The 14,870-nt window shown below is 36.0% G+C and overlaps 1 protein-coding gene across 1 annotated transcript in view; it reads right to left on the bottom strand.

The window, feature by feature from the left end:
- The window catches only part of LOC132143161 (follistatin-related protein 1-like), a 15,467-nt gene extending 711 nt beyond the window's left edge, over positions 1-14,756 (bottom strand). The window contains exons 1-9 of the mRNA XM_059553306.1: positions 14,658-14,756; positions 14,487-14,543; positions 8,145-8,246; positions 7,506-7,635; positions 7,127-7,159; positions 6,631-6,761; positions 6,386-6,507; positions 115-227; positions 1-4 (exon numbers count right to left, since the gene is read on the bottom strand). The exon at positions 1-4 is cut by the window's left edge and continues 107 nt beyond it. Of these exons, the coding sequence (XP_059409289.1) occupies positions 1-4; positions 115-227; positions 6,386-6,507; positions 6,631-6,761; positions 7,127-7,159; positions 7,506-7,635; positions 8,145-8,246; positions 14,487-14,543; positions 14,658-14,735 (770 nt within the window). The 5' untranslated portion in view covers positions 14,736-14,756. The remainder of the gene's footprint in view (positions 5-114; positions 228-6,385; positions 6,508-6,630; positions 6,762-7,126; positions 7,160-7,505; positions 7,636-8,144; positions 8,247-14,486; positions 14,544-14,657) is intronic.
- Between the last annotated feature and the right edge of the window lie 114 nt (positions 14,757-14,870).

Raw genomic sequence — 14,870 nt, 5'->3', positions numbered from 1 at the left:
CACTCTAAAAACATGTAACAGCACTCATTACATATATTTTGCAGACTATATGTTCATAGACAGGTCTATAGATGTATTATACTAGAAAGTAGAGCGAGTAGTTGTAGATCTTACTCCTCTCTGGAGGGTTGAATCCAGGCCTAAGGCAGTTCAAGAACTCATCAAAGCTCAGTTTCCAGTCTGCATTCTCATCAGAAAGCTCAATGAGGGCATCCACACACAGACTCCTGCAGAACACATATTTGATTGCATTTTTCAGTGCAATATTTTTCTTATATCATTCTGTTAATATCAAAATCATTTGCATGGACGCACGCAATCATCCAAAATTGTTACTGGAATAACTAGTTACCATTTAAAATAAAATTAAGTTTCGTATAATAGCTCTCTGTGGTTCTTTTTCATGTTAAAGGACATTACAGAATGTACAGTAAACCCTTATGCTTGGGATCAGTTTGCATACAGTGATGGCAAAGCTGAATTCAGAGCAGCCTTCAGTATCACATGATCCTAATATGCGAATTTGCTGCTTAAGGAAAATTTCCATTATTTACACATTTTGATATTTTTATGAATTTTGCTTAATGTTTGTTGAAACTGCGATACTTTGGTTCTTTGATGAATACAAAGTTCAAATATATATTTGAAATGGGAATCTTTTGTAACCATATAAATGTCTTTACTATTACTTTTGATCAATTTCATGCATCCTTGTTGAATAAAAGTAAACATTTCCATAAAAAATCATACTACCCCCAAACTTTTGGACAGCAGTATAACAGTGGTTTGCAGCATGTCTGCATTAACAAAATTAAAAGAATAAGCTCCAATTAATGTTCCTCTCTATTAAGCGTTCTACATTCAATCCTAATTCAATTAAAATTCTGAAGCATTACAATGCCTATGAAATATCTCACAGAGAGAGCTTACAAAGGAAGAAGGACTTCCATGTTAAAATGTGTTACAGATTGGACAGCAATGGACTATGTACTGAAATATTGTGTTTAACAGCCAAGCAATTCTGCATTTGTATTGCAACCTACAAACAGTGTTACGTATAGCCTATACATTGGCCATTGAACACCCTCATCTAGATATCAGTATCAGCACTGACCTTCTGAAGAACTCGTATCTGTCAGAAGACCACTAGAACAGCCACAGCGGTGAATCTCATGGGGTCTTTATCAGATTTACTAAATGATGGATTTTGTGCCCATTTTATTTGACCAAAATAAAATGCAACTTAAATGCTGAATGCATAGAGTAAAAACAAGCTGTATATGATACCAATATTTTGTTTTGTCTTTGTGAGATTAAATTGTAAGCTACTGAAAGACTTGCTTTCTGCTGCGGTCAGAGGACAGTGAGGTCATAATCATCAAGTTTTATAGACTAGCCCAGAGATATATCGGTTATCAAAAAGATTTTCAAAATCTTCAGATAGAAATTATCAGAAGCGGCTGTAAAGAAGAACTGATAAAAGTATTGACACAGATAGTGAGGAGTATAAAGAAAGTGTTCATAATAAACCTCACAAATGTAAACTGCAGGTCAAATGATTTGAAATAAAAAAAAAACATGACTGTGAGTCATATAAGATGAAGATGAACCAACAAGGGCAAGAGGACATTATAAATTTGATAAATTTGAGTATGCCTATTATGAAAATTATATTTGAATGAATGTTAGATTTTTTTTATAGATGTATTATTAAACTAATCTAAAATGAAGGTACACTTTTTCCACCATAAAAGCAATAATAAAAAAAAAAGTTTAAAAAAAGTTGATCAAAACTCACATAGGACTTAATGAAAAACCAAATACTACTCACTTTATTTTGGCTACCAAAATCAATAAGCATATTATAGTATGATTTCTTAAAGGGTTAGTTCGCCCAATTTGCAAAATTATGTAATTAATAACTTACATAAGTCCGGCGCCCCAGTCCGGCGCCCCTGTTCACAGCAGTTCAGTCAGTGTACTGTTTGAGTAAATGAATTAATCCGGGATATTGGTTTGTTTTAACTTAGAGGGAGTGTCAGCCATGTTAAAAAAGTTAACAGCTTAAGTCATTTGTGGATTAATGCGTATTGGAGACGCGAGCCATTTAAAACGATTCAGTTCGATTTGGTGAACTGGTTCAAAAAGATCCGGTTACATCGAATGATTTGTTCGCGAACCGGATATCACAAACTGCTTTGTTTTGAACTGTCTTACAACAGACACGGAAGAGAAGACAATGCTGAATAAAGTCATAGTTTTTGCTATTTTTGGACCAAAATATATTTTTTAAATGCTTCAAAAAATTCTAACTGACCCTCTGATGTCACATGGACTACTTTGATGATGTTTTTCTTACCTTTCTGGACATGGACAGTATACCGTACACACAGCTTCAATGGAGAGACTGAGACTAAATCTAAAATATCTTAAACTGTGTTCCAAAGATAAACGGAGGTCTTACTGGTTTGGAACGACATGACATTGGGTGAGTTATTAATGACATAATTTTCATTTTGTCTATCCCTTTAAGCATTATGCAACAAAAATATAAAATATAAAAAATAAATGCAATTTAAAAAAAATATTGAAGCAGAAAACGGGTATTTTAAATTGCAAAAGTCTTTGACAATATTACTGTTTTTACTGCATTTATGATCAAATGAATTGTAGCAGAAATGACTCGACTTTTGTACATATATATGGACCAGAATGAACTCAAAAAGACTTATAAATTAATCAGTCCATCGCTTCACTCCATATTCATTTATGTGTAACCCACACATTTGACTATCATGTTATAATCACTTATTGTGTACGTCTTTTAATAACTATGGGATAGCTTAAGGATACATAGTCATGTCTAGTATCTATGTAATCGAATCTGCTTGCTTGAATTAGTCCTGACAATCAAATATTTCTCAAATGTATCATAAATATGTTATCGGAATCATGTCCAAAATTATACCCTGCAAGAGCGGGTAATGCTTGGTAAAACATATGATTTATGATACCCCCGAGCCAAGACTATATCTGATTGGTCAAGACAACTTTTGAGGTGTGGCCAACAGGCCAGTTTAAATACTCAGGACACCATAAAATATTGCTTTTAGTTGTTAGGTTTGCTTCCTCTACTAGTCATGCCAGCTTTTAGTCTCTAGCTATGCTTCTGCTATTAGTCATGTGGCTTTTAGTCTCTAGCTATGCTTCTGCTATTAGTCATGTCTGCTTTTAGTTCTAGCCTTGCTTTTGCTACTAGTCATGCCAGCTTTTAGCTTTTAGCTTTGTTTCTTAGCTTTAGCTTTTAGCCATGTTGTTTGTCATCACTGTTCTTTGAGCCTGCACGCCTGCTGCTACTTAGCCACGATGAGAAGAAACACCACATAGTCTTGTCAAACTTTATTTCTTTTCTTTTCCGTTTGAGAGTTTCGTGTTCTGAGTTAAGTTTTGTAACGCCGTCTGAACTCGTCTGCACGACGTTCAACTTCAACCAGTGCACACAACTCCACAACTCTGCACCTTCAGCCAACAACAACCAACCAGCAGAGGTGGAAAGAGTACAAAAATATTCTACTCAAGTAAAAGTACCATTACATTAATGAAATTTTACTTAAGTACAAGTAAAAGTACCAGTCTAAAAATCAACTCAAGTAAAAGTAAAAAGTAGCTCATTTAAAGTTTACTCAGAGTAAAAATTACTTAGTTATATTTTAACAGTGGGAGGGAGTCAAAAATGGGACAGGCCAAGGGTGTCGAACTCAGTTCCTGGAGGGCCACAGTCCTGCACAGTTTAGATTTAACCCTAATTAAACACACCTGATCCAGCTAATCTAATCATTTAGGTTTATTTGAAAACTACATGATATGTGTGCTGGAGCAGGGTTAGAACTAAACTCTGCAGGGCTACGGCCCTCCAGGAACTGAGTTTGACACCCCTGGGATAGGATCTATTGAAAGTGAAAGTGAAAGTGACGTGACGTGACATTCAGCCAAGTATGGTGACCCATACTCAGAATTTGTGCTCTACATTTAACCCATCCGAAGTGCACACACACAGAGCAGTGAACACACACACACACACTGTGAGCACACACCCGGAGCAGTGGGCAGCCATTTATGCTGCGGCGCCCGGGAGCAGTTGGGGGTTCGATGCCTTGCTCAAGGGCACCTAAGTCGTGGTATTGAAGGTGGAGAGAGAACTGTACATGCACTCCCCCCACCCACAATTCCTGCCGGCCCGGGACTCGAACTCACAACCTTTCGATTGGGAGTCCGACTCTCTAACCATTAGGCCACGACTTCCCCCTAATCTCAAACTAGTTGTTTTTAATTAAAGGAATCAGTTATTTAGAATGATAAAACATTTGGGCTGTTACCAGGCAAATCAGTATCAACAAACTCATCTTTTAATGCAGAGGAAATGCAGAAGATTCATTGGAAGTGGCATTTAGATGTATTACACTGTTTAGTGCAGGACAAGAATGCATTTAACCTGCAGTTACAAATGCATGAATAATGTTTTGATATACAAGACATAAAATGTTGAATACTCATTTGAAATGATAAGAAATTAATTATTTAAAAAAAATCAAAAGATACTTTAAATGTGAAATTAAAATGGCCAGTATGTGTCAGCAAGTCACTGTTAATAAGGGAGTCATTGCGACTGAACCGAATCATTTAAACGGTTGATTCATTCAGGAACGAAACACTGTCACGTTGCTCAGAGACGCAAAACTTTGCTTTGGTGGCTGTGTTTGGAATTATTTTCTGTTGTAGAAATAGAGCTAAAAAGGCAATATGGTGTCTAAAACGCAAGTCTCTTAATTAACTTGTTTACTGAACTGTTATATATATGTATGTATATATTCATGATGATTTTTGGTGGAAAAGACGGCATTCTTTGTGTGATTTTGATTTAATATATGAAATTATATAAATATGTGAATTTTCTGCCCCTATATCTTCAATTTTGTGATCATTCTAAATGCACTTTAGGAGACTGAATCACACAGTGAAAGAACGCACTATAAATGCGCGCGCACATCATTAAAACAAAAAATATGATATTATCGCAGACGATATATATAGCACACTCCTCACCACTGTCTTTTTGGCTAATTTGTGCAAAACCTCTTGCTAAAATGTCAAAGCTTCATTTTAACCACCAATGTAACGATGCAATTATTTAGCTTACCTCTACATTCTTGCGAAGGATTTTATAAGCTGCTAGTTTGGTCTTCCTAGGCAAGTACAGCTTACACTGCATAATAGAGCATACATATGGCCAGGGGTTCACTTCATTCCCTTCGAGTTCAACTTCAGAATATGACGGGGTTTCGTTTTCAGCGGTGTCTGCACCACTAACGCCTGTTTTGACCGTCTGCATCTGTCTTGTGATTTTAGCGCCAGTTTGCCCTCCTGCCCATTATTTACTGACGTAGTTTCCAGGGAGCGATTTATTTTTATATTTTTATATTTTTTTTACTCAGTAATTAATGTGTTTTAAAATGTAGCGAAGTACAATACTTTAAACAAAATATACTTAAGTAAAAGTAAAATTACAGATTTATAAAATTACTTTAAAAAGTATTAGTACACAAAAAAGCTACTCAATTACAGTAACGCGAGTAAATGTAATTCGTTACTTTCCACCTCTGCCAACCAGGGCTTCCCAAGACATCACTTCAGCGACTACTGAACTTCCAGCCAATCAGCGACAACTTTACACAGGCAATGTACCTTCAGACATTTGTGCTGGTGTATCTAATATAATTTTAACCTCATTGAGGAACTCAATTCGAGGGTTAATTAAGTGATTGATGGTTGTTCATGTCTATGCAATTTAACGTATTGCTGTAAACTTGGGATTCCATATTTCCATTCTCTTAAACTCATCTTTCCCTAACTTTTGATCTTCCTGCAACTTGTATGAATGTGTGAGTGCGTGTTTATGTGTTAGATTAGTTTATATGTCTTAGATTTATCTAATAAAGCCTTATTCATATTGAAAAGAGAAGTATCTTGTGTTTTGTGCTTACAAGTTAATGTCTTAAACTGCCGATCTTGTTACTGTGCTAATTAATAGTGTTTTCACTATAGTTTGCATATTAATATCCAGTGCAGATTCGATGTTAAACGGCTCGTTCAGTGAATCGCAGGGCGTCTCAGTGATCAGCCGTGAAACAGTGATTCTGTTCAAATTCCCTTTAAAATCTTAAATGATTCCCTTTGAGCTAAATTGACCTGTTTCCCTTACAAAATGCAGCCTTGGTGAGCAGAAGAGGCTTTCGAAAATCTTACATAGCCCAAATCTTTTAACTGGAGTGTACATTATTATTTTATTTCAAGAGACTTTGTATTGGTGTGTGTGTGTGTCTGTGACCTGAGTAGGCGGTTGTTCTCCTCCTCAGCATAAGGAAACGTGACATTTATTGCAGTCTCATTATGTTGAATGAACTTCAAGAACTCTGTTGAATCCAGCTGAGCATCTCCGTTATCATAGTTCTGTTGAAACACGAACAGCATTAAATAAAAGTGTGAGACAGACCAGCATTTCTGAAGACAAATGCATTGTGTTCAATGAATCAATATGTTGACACACACACACACACACACACACACACAAACCTGGAAGTATTTGAGGAGGACATCTGAGAAGTTGGATCCTTTAGAAAACCAGCGGTCAGGCTCCACCTCAGACTGCAACCATTCAATCACATGACTTCTCAACTCATTGCGGTCCGTAAGGTAACAAACAACTAAATAATCAAAGAAACAGGACAAATAGGCACAACATGTTACAATTGCACTATACATCTGAAATCTAGGTAACTTTATGCCTTTTCAAAACATATTGACCACCATCTTTAGCCCAGTCAGACCCTATTAAAATAGATAATGAATAAAATGAAAATATAATCATTTGTTTTTCTTTAATGACTATATTCTATTAGTAATTTTAAGTCCTATATCACATATTTCATTCTGTCCAAACAAAACTGCTCTGTAAAAAAAAACTTGAGTATTGAATGTTATATGGTAGACTAACTATAAAAAGGCATAATTCTACCTTTTTCACAAAATATTGAATAATACACAACCTAACAGATGTGTGTTTACTCACTTGGGCTGTTGGTGGCTTTTTCCATTTTTTTCTCTAAACGAGAAGAGACAGAAACCAGGTCAGTGAGTTTCATCAACAACTGAAAACAAGATGCTTTTTCTGCAAAGTTCTTAAAATATCTTGCATATTTATGTATTCAAATGTGGCCAATTGTAGTGACATTTCTGAGAGGAAATGGCTGCAATTATCTAGGGTACAATGACATTTCCTGTTATAATCTGTGAGAGTGGTTTGTGGTGAAGCAGCTACACAGGTTATTTAAATGGAAAGGTCTGTTATATGTATTATGGTATTCCATGACTGTAACTATGCTTTTTAGACTTTATCTATTAAAGAAAACGCTATAAACTTGTTAAATGGAAAGCACATACACACTTACCTTCACAATGTCCATCATGGGCAATCTGGACTTTGAGTCCGGTGAGACAGGCATCACGATGCAGCTCACAGTGATTACGGTACGTCTTCCCATTATGGCCACAAACTGGACGCTTATGGGGTTTGCATTGCTGATCAAGACACACATAGACACACACTGAAATAAGTGTACATTTAAGATATCCATGTCATTTATTTGAGTTGTTCTCAACTAGTGGATATTGAATAAAACAAATTGGGTCACAGGTCTGTTTTAACAGAAAAAGTCCAAAAATGCAAATATGATAATTAACGATGTGCATATTTGGATAGCAAATAAATAAGCTTACAATATCTGATACGGTGTTTGTTGCAGGATGGTAAATTACAATTCTGCTTTTATTTATATACTTAAGTTTAAAATACTGTAGAAATGAAGCTTAACTGAATCGCCTGCAATGAAAAACGTATTCGGTATTGTGTATGTTTTTTGACAAAGAAGTTCAAGGGTAAAATATATATGAGAGTTGCCTTTAGAGTAAACTTGGTAGTTGGTTTTGATTGATCATTGGGTTACTTTAGTAGGCTACTAGTCTTGTAAAGCAGATTTGGCAACCCTGGTGTGAAAGAGCAGCATGTGTGGCTGAATACAACGACTCGCCTCGATACACAGACAGCTTGGCTCTCCTTTCTCTGTCACAGCACATTCTCTCCCAGCTCCACAGAACACATTGGCACAAACTTTACTTTTACTCCTTACCTCCTGCACAAAACACGCAGAGAAACAACAAAATGTAAGTAGGCCTACGATATTATATCACATCAAACAGCGTATGTAGTGACATTTAGTGTTGTACTTTGGCTCCAGCTAATGGTGAAGAAGGGGAAACGTCTCAGAAATTATATAATTTATTATAAGGACCTATAAATTCAGTACTTTTTATTACTTGCTTTTAAAGGGATACGTCATGTAGTCCAATTACTAAACGCCAAAGTCTTTACTAATCCCATTTTTCGGTAAAAACAAACCTGTATATTTGAGAAGTAACCACAAGATGGCAGGCTATACTTAATAAACAAAACCCGAACACTTATCTACTAATAAATGACAATCAAGTTGCTGTTTTTTTTTAATGATTTCTCAAATGATGCAGTTACACAGACCCTAGCCATACAAAAGTTAACGTTATGTATTCTTATCCACTGTGTTTTTACCTAGATAAACAGGACTTGCTCATTCACTCTCTTCAGACATGTGCTGCTCTTTTGTTGTGGCGTCTGATTGGTGCAGATGAGAGCCAGACCTGTTGACCTTTGCCATCTAATAGTGAGAGTGAGTAACAAAGAGTCTAACCACCACGACAATACACCAGCACATGCTGTCACTCACTAAACACACAAATAAAAGCAGCACCACAAACACACATATACAAACCAACTGCAACATCCGAATGTGCTCTGATCCTTCTTCAGGAAAAGCATGTCTACTAGTATACTAGTGAAAAACAGACGTTTTTGAGCTAACTCTTTGCAGACTTTCACCTCTGGCCAAAATGTTTTTATTTTATTGTTTAATTTATTTTATTTTATTTAAAGTGCAACCAAAAATTTATTAAATTAAAATTAATTAACCATTTTATTTTATTATATTATATCTTTTAGCCAAGCAAAGCACAATCAACATTACATATGTACTGTATTTTTAGTAAAAAGGGCTGTCAAACTTTTTTTTATTTGTTTCAATTAAAGTGCAACAAAAAAGAAAGAAAATTTTATATACGTTTTAATATAATATAATATTAAAACTAGTGATTCAGCATATATTCTACTATATATGCTGGCCTAGCATAGCACATTGTACATGACATATATGCTGTATTTTTAGTGAAAGAGTGGCATTACCTTTTCAAAACCCCCAGAGGAGGTACTCACCAGTGCAAGTGCTTACTTGCTGGCTCAGGACAGACAAATGTCCAGGAAGCTCCAGTACATGTATAGTTGGATACACGTTTACATACAAGCCTGGGGACATCTGTCCATCTCTACATGCCCTGTGACCCCTCAACTCTGACCTTTAACTTCTCACTGGGAAGACTCTGGGACACAATAGAATGGTAACCCAAGAAAGTGAGGAAAAGGGATTATGTTTTAGGGATCATGTAGGGTGGAGCAGCAAAATGTGAGCTCGCAGATGCTTCTCTCTCTCTCTCTATCTCTCTCTCTCTCTCTCTAACAAGACTAACATAGTTGCAATGAATATTTTACATAGAAGAAAAAAAAAAAAAAAAGAGAGAGTGAAGTGAGAGAGAGTGAAGTGACATTCAGCCAAGTATGGTGACCCATACTCAGAATTTGTGCTCTGCATTTAACCCATCCGAAATGCACACACACAGAGCAGTGAACACACACACACACACACACACACACTGTGAACACACACCCGGAGCAGTGGGCAGCCATTTATGCTGCGGCGCCCGGGGAGCAGTTGGGGGTTCAGTGCCTTGCTCAAGGGCACCTAAGTCGTGGTATTGAAGGTGGAGAGAGAACTGTACATGCACTCCCCCCACCCACAATTCCTGCCGGCCCAGGACTCGAACTCACAACCTTTCGATTGGGAGTCCGACTCTCTAACAATTAGGCCACGACTTCCCCAAAAAATAATAATTCTGGTTTTGTTCTTGTGTTTGTTTGTTTAGGATGCTCATAGAATGTACATTGGGTGCCAATAATATGCTCTCACTTTGGGAATGTGTCAGAGATTTCCAGTGGTTAGTGTGTGTGTATGTATGTGTGTGTGTGTGTGTGTGTGTGTGAAAGAGAGAGAGAGAGAGAGTAAATGTGTTTTCCAGTGATGACTCATAGTACCAAATATATGTACACCGAGAAAAACAAAAAACAAACAGACCTGTCCATTTATTTTGATCTGTTAACCGACCACAAAACCTTTATTTTTTTAGTTGAAATTGTATTTAAGTTTCTTGACCGGGGCAGATTTAAGATATTTCAACATCGCTGCATGGTTATTCTAAAATATGAAAAGTGGCATATTCAATTAATCTATTATTCTCATATGAGCATCCTAAACAAACAAACACAAGAACAAAACCAGAATTATTAAGCAGCACAACTATTTTCAGCATTGATAACGATAAATGTTTCTTGAGCAGCAAATCAGCATATAAGATCATGTGACACTGAAGACTGGAGTAATGATGCTGAAAATTCAGCGTTGCATCATTGGAATAAATTACATTTTAATATATAGTCAAATTAATAAAAAAGCACAATTTGTCAATTATTATTATTATGATTTTAATATAATTTATATTTACAGTATTTTAATCACCAGTTAACCTTGGTGAGCATAAGAAATGTCTTTTCCAAAACACTTACAGTATGAATGAGGAAATTAAATCCATAGTTTAGCATATTAATATTAAATAAAACATTAAAGAGCGATGCTGCCTAAAGTGCAGACACCGGAAGAGTCTGCCACTGATTCAACAGAACATTAACACCAATAAACTGAGATGAGTGGAAACCCCTTTCACACACATCACACAACTCCTGACAGGCTGTATAAAGCACACACACACCGAGCACTGACCTAAAACCAGAGGGCAGACGGCACATTCCTCACATTCCCGAGTGTGTCAGCTGAGATCGTTTGATGGAGCTCAGAACAGACAGACTCTGTAAGACGACACCACATTATTAGCGAACCGAAGTCTGTGTAGAATCACTGTACTGATCCTATCTTAAAAAAACACTGACAGCATTGCCTGTTCTCATTCTGGTTTATGTTTTGGTGCAGACTCAGATACACCAGCCCTTCACTCATGTGGATAAGCTGAACTGTGAGCACACGTTTGACATTCTTTAACACTTATGAGGGAACCACAATAAAACACTGCTCTAAATAAAACAAACATTTAACTACTTTGATTCTGACATGCTAGAAGTATGCAACAATAACAACGTGTAAGAGAAGATATGGCACTTTGTTAATGATAGACATTTTTCAGATCTGTAATATTCTGTGCCTCTGCAGAACTACACTAATATTTCATTGCAACATGCTTCAGTAAGTGCTAAAACACAGTGTGTGTGTTGCAGTAGTAGTCAGAAACATACTCAAATGTGTCAAAAACACAGGCACCACTGAAAACAATGAAATTACTCCATTCCCAAAACACATTTTTGAGAACAACATCCATATTTTCATCCTCTCAGACTTCCATACTTATTGATTAATGCTACTCGATTTTAATAGAGGAGAGTAGTGCACCATCTAGTAGAACACACAAGTCTGTGGTAAACGTGTGAAGAATTCTTAAAAAGTTAATGGACTCTTTGCACAGACTGTGATGACTCATTATGGTTGCTGTATTTTTTAGCAAAGCATTTCAATTCTTGCAGGGGGTCTAGGTCTCATACTTCTGTCTGCCTCATGTTTGTTCATGCACACGCACATGCAAGAGTAAATGTGTTTTTGATGTTGGGAGAATTGGCAAATGTATAAAGTATAAGCTGCAAAATGTCTGTTAATACAGTTTATGCTCAAGTAAAATAGGCCCTTTTCCGATATTGATGTGACTGTCAGAAGTAGCCCAATTGATCTGAAATCACCTTACCTTCAATACGATAATATAAACATGCTCATCCCTAACTTTTCTTAAGCATGCATAGTGGAAACAACCGATGAAAAATTTACAGAGATGGAAAAGTGGATTACAATATACAAAACTTACACTACCATAATGTTGAGAAGCAAATCAGCATATTAGAATGATTTCTAAAGGATAGTGTGACATTGAAGACTGGAGTAATGATGCTGGAAATTCAGGTTTGCATCACAGGAATAAATAACATTTTAAAAGAAATTCAAATAGAAAACAGTTATTTTAAATTGCAATAGTATTTCACAAAATTATTATATATTTTTTCTGTATTTTTGATCAAATAGATACAGCATTGATGAGCATAAGAAACATTACAATTCTTACTGATCCCAGACTTTTCAACAGCAGTGTACTTTACAGAGCACCTTAAAGGGACCTTTGCAAAAATAAAAAATCCATTGATTGTTGCATGCAAAACTGCTAGCATGAAAAATTTATTTTGTGCGCATGAAAATTTCACATAAGCATGCAAATGTTTCACATAAGTATTAAGTAGCTTCACATGCTCATGCTCATGAAATCTTTTGCTTATTTGCATGCAAAAGTCAGATTTTTTTATTTTTGCAAAGTTCCCTTTTGGTTTGTCACACTAATCTTTTCTGTGTAAAGTTGTAAGACTGTTTCAGACATAGTCCAAGCACTTGTGCTACTTCCGACAAACAGAAATAATGGATTTGGAAAGCCTGCTTTGAAGCATCCAGTGTAGACAGACAAAATTCAGCTTTCCATTACATAAATAAATTCCATTTTAAAATATATTGAAATATTTAATTTTATTTAATTAAGATTTTATATTTTTTATTTCATTTCAAATTGTAGTAATATTTTATAATGTTGTTGATTTTACTGTATTTTTGATCAAATAAATGCAGCCTTGGTGAGCATAAGAAACTTTTACATGATGTGTAGTTTTTTCATATTAGTTTCTTAGACTTAGTTACCACATTCCTACATAAAAAAGATCAATCTCTTCTGTAACTCTTTAACCATCTCATCATCACGCAGATGACACATGTAAAGTCACCTCTAAATATATACCCTCCACACAACTGCTTTTACTGAACACAGGAGCTTCATTGTGTGAGCCCTGTTGTTTGGTTCCTAATGAAAAGGCATGAGGTGGTTCATCATTGTGATGTGCAGATGTAAACAGGCCTGCAGGCACACACATGAAAAGACCAGCACATCTGCCGTGTCTAACTATGTGTCAGCACCTGAACACCACACAAGACCAGCAGAGTGATCACATGCCAGACTTCTGCACACGCACACAACACAGAACGGCTGTGCTTGTGCATCTGTGTGAAGTGTGAAGTGTTCAGAGTGAGTGTTAAAATGCCCTTATCCTGCCCGTATTTTAACGTCTGCTGTTGTTTTACTTTCCATTACTTCACATACCAATTACTTTGCTTTTACCTGCTAAAATAAACAACAGCTGCTTATTCATCTGCTAAGCCAAGACACCAGCTCACATCTGGCACCTGCAAATGCTGGGCTTACACTTCTTAAAAATGTGCTTCGGGGCTTCTGAGGTTACACTGAGTTCAAATGGTAACACTTTAGTATAAGGACCAATTCTCACTGTTAATTATAGTTGCTTAGTAGCATGCCTATTATTAACATTTTAGCTGTTTATTAATGCTTATAAAGCACATAATGTGCATGACCATATTATACATCCCTAATCCCACTCAATACCTAAATTTAACAAGTACCTTACTAACTATTAATAAGCAAACAGTTAGGAGTTTATTGAGGGAAAAGTTGTAGTTAATGGTTTGTTATCAGCAAGAATTGAACCTTAAAACCTGAAATGATGGTGTGACCATTCAAACTATTACCGTGAGAAAACAATCTATAGATAAATGGAAAAGGTGGTAATTTTCAGCCAGAACATTGTCCACACAGCACAAAATGCAATGCATAACTCAAAACATGGGTCAAATGCCTATTAAAAATGTATATGAAAACTCCTTCATATTAACGCAGTACACTTGGCCCTAATTACGTAAGTAACTCTCTCTCGAAATAGTAACCCTTTAATAAAATCTAAATTAATGAGAAAAAAAAACTATTAACATTAAAGCATTAAAAATGATATATGATTCTTGAAATTAATTTAGTGTTTTAATATCAGACATGCCAAATGAAATTCTCTGATGTCTTCATTCCTGGAATTATGGCTGTAATTATATGCAGTTATTCAGACTGACAATATGCAAAATTGAAAATAATGAGAAGTGCTCTGTTCAACTCCCCAAGAGACTTTTCCCTCTATTAGAGACCTTTATCCAAAGAACTCCGAAAGCTTTCTGTCTTACCTCTGCATAACAGCAGACAACGGAGAGGAGAATGAATGGAGAGAGTGTCCTAATAATCTGCAGAAATAAGTACGGAAGAAGATATATAAATGTGAAAACAATATAGAGTAGAAAGATATCAGATGTATTAGTGCACATATAAGGTCTGTCTCATGAAGCATGATGACTTACCATTATCAAGAAGTGAGTGAAGAAAGGAGAGATGTGAGGATCTGCTACACAGACAGAGAGAGAACTAAAGGACAACATTACAGAGTTCTGGAGAGATCCAGTGATTCACCCTCCCCCACACCCCAAACACACACACACACACACACACATTCCATACACTTGTATTGTTTTTATATACAGCAAGTTATAAATACTCACATTAAGCTACATGCA

The sequence above is a fragment of the Carassius carassius genome, chromosome 7 (genome assembly GCF_963082965.1).
Source record: "Carassius carassius chromosome 7, fCarCar2.1, whole genome shotgun sequence".
NCBI lineage: Eukaryota > Metazoa > Chordata > Actinopteri > Cypriniformes > Cyprinidae > Carassius > Carassius carassius.
The sequence above is the reverse complement of the archived record's forward strand: the minus strand, read 5'-3'. Positions and strand labels throughout refer to the sequence as shown.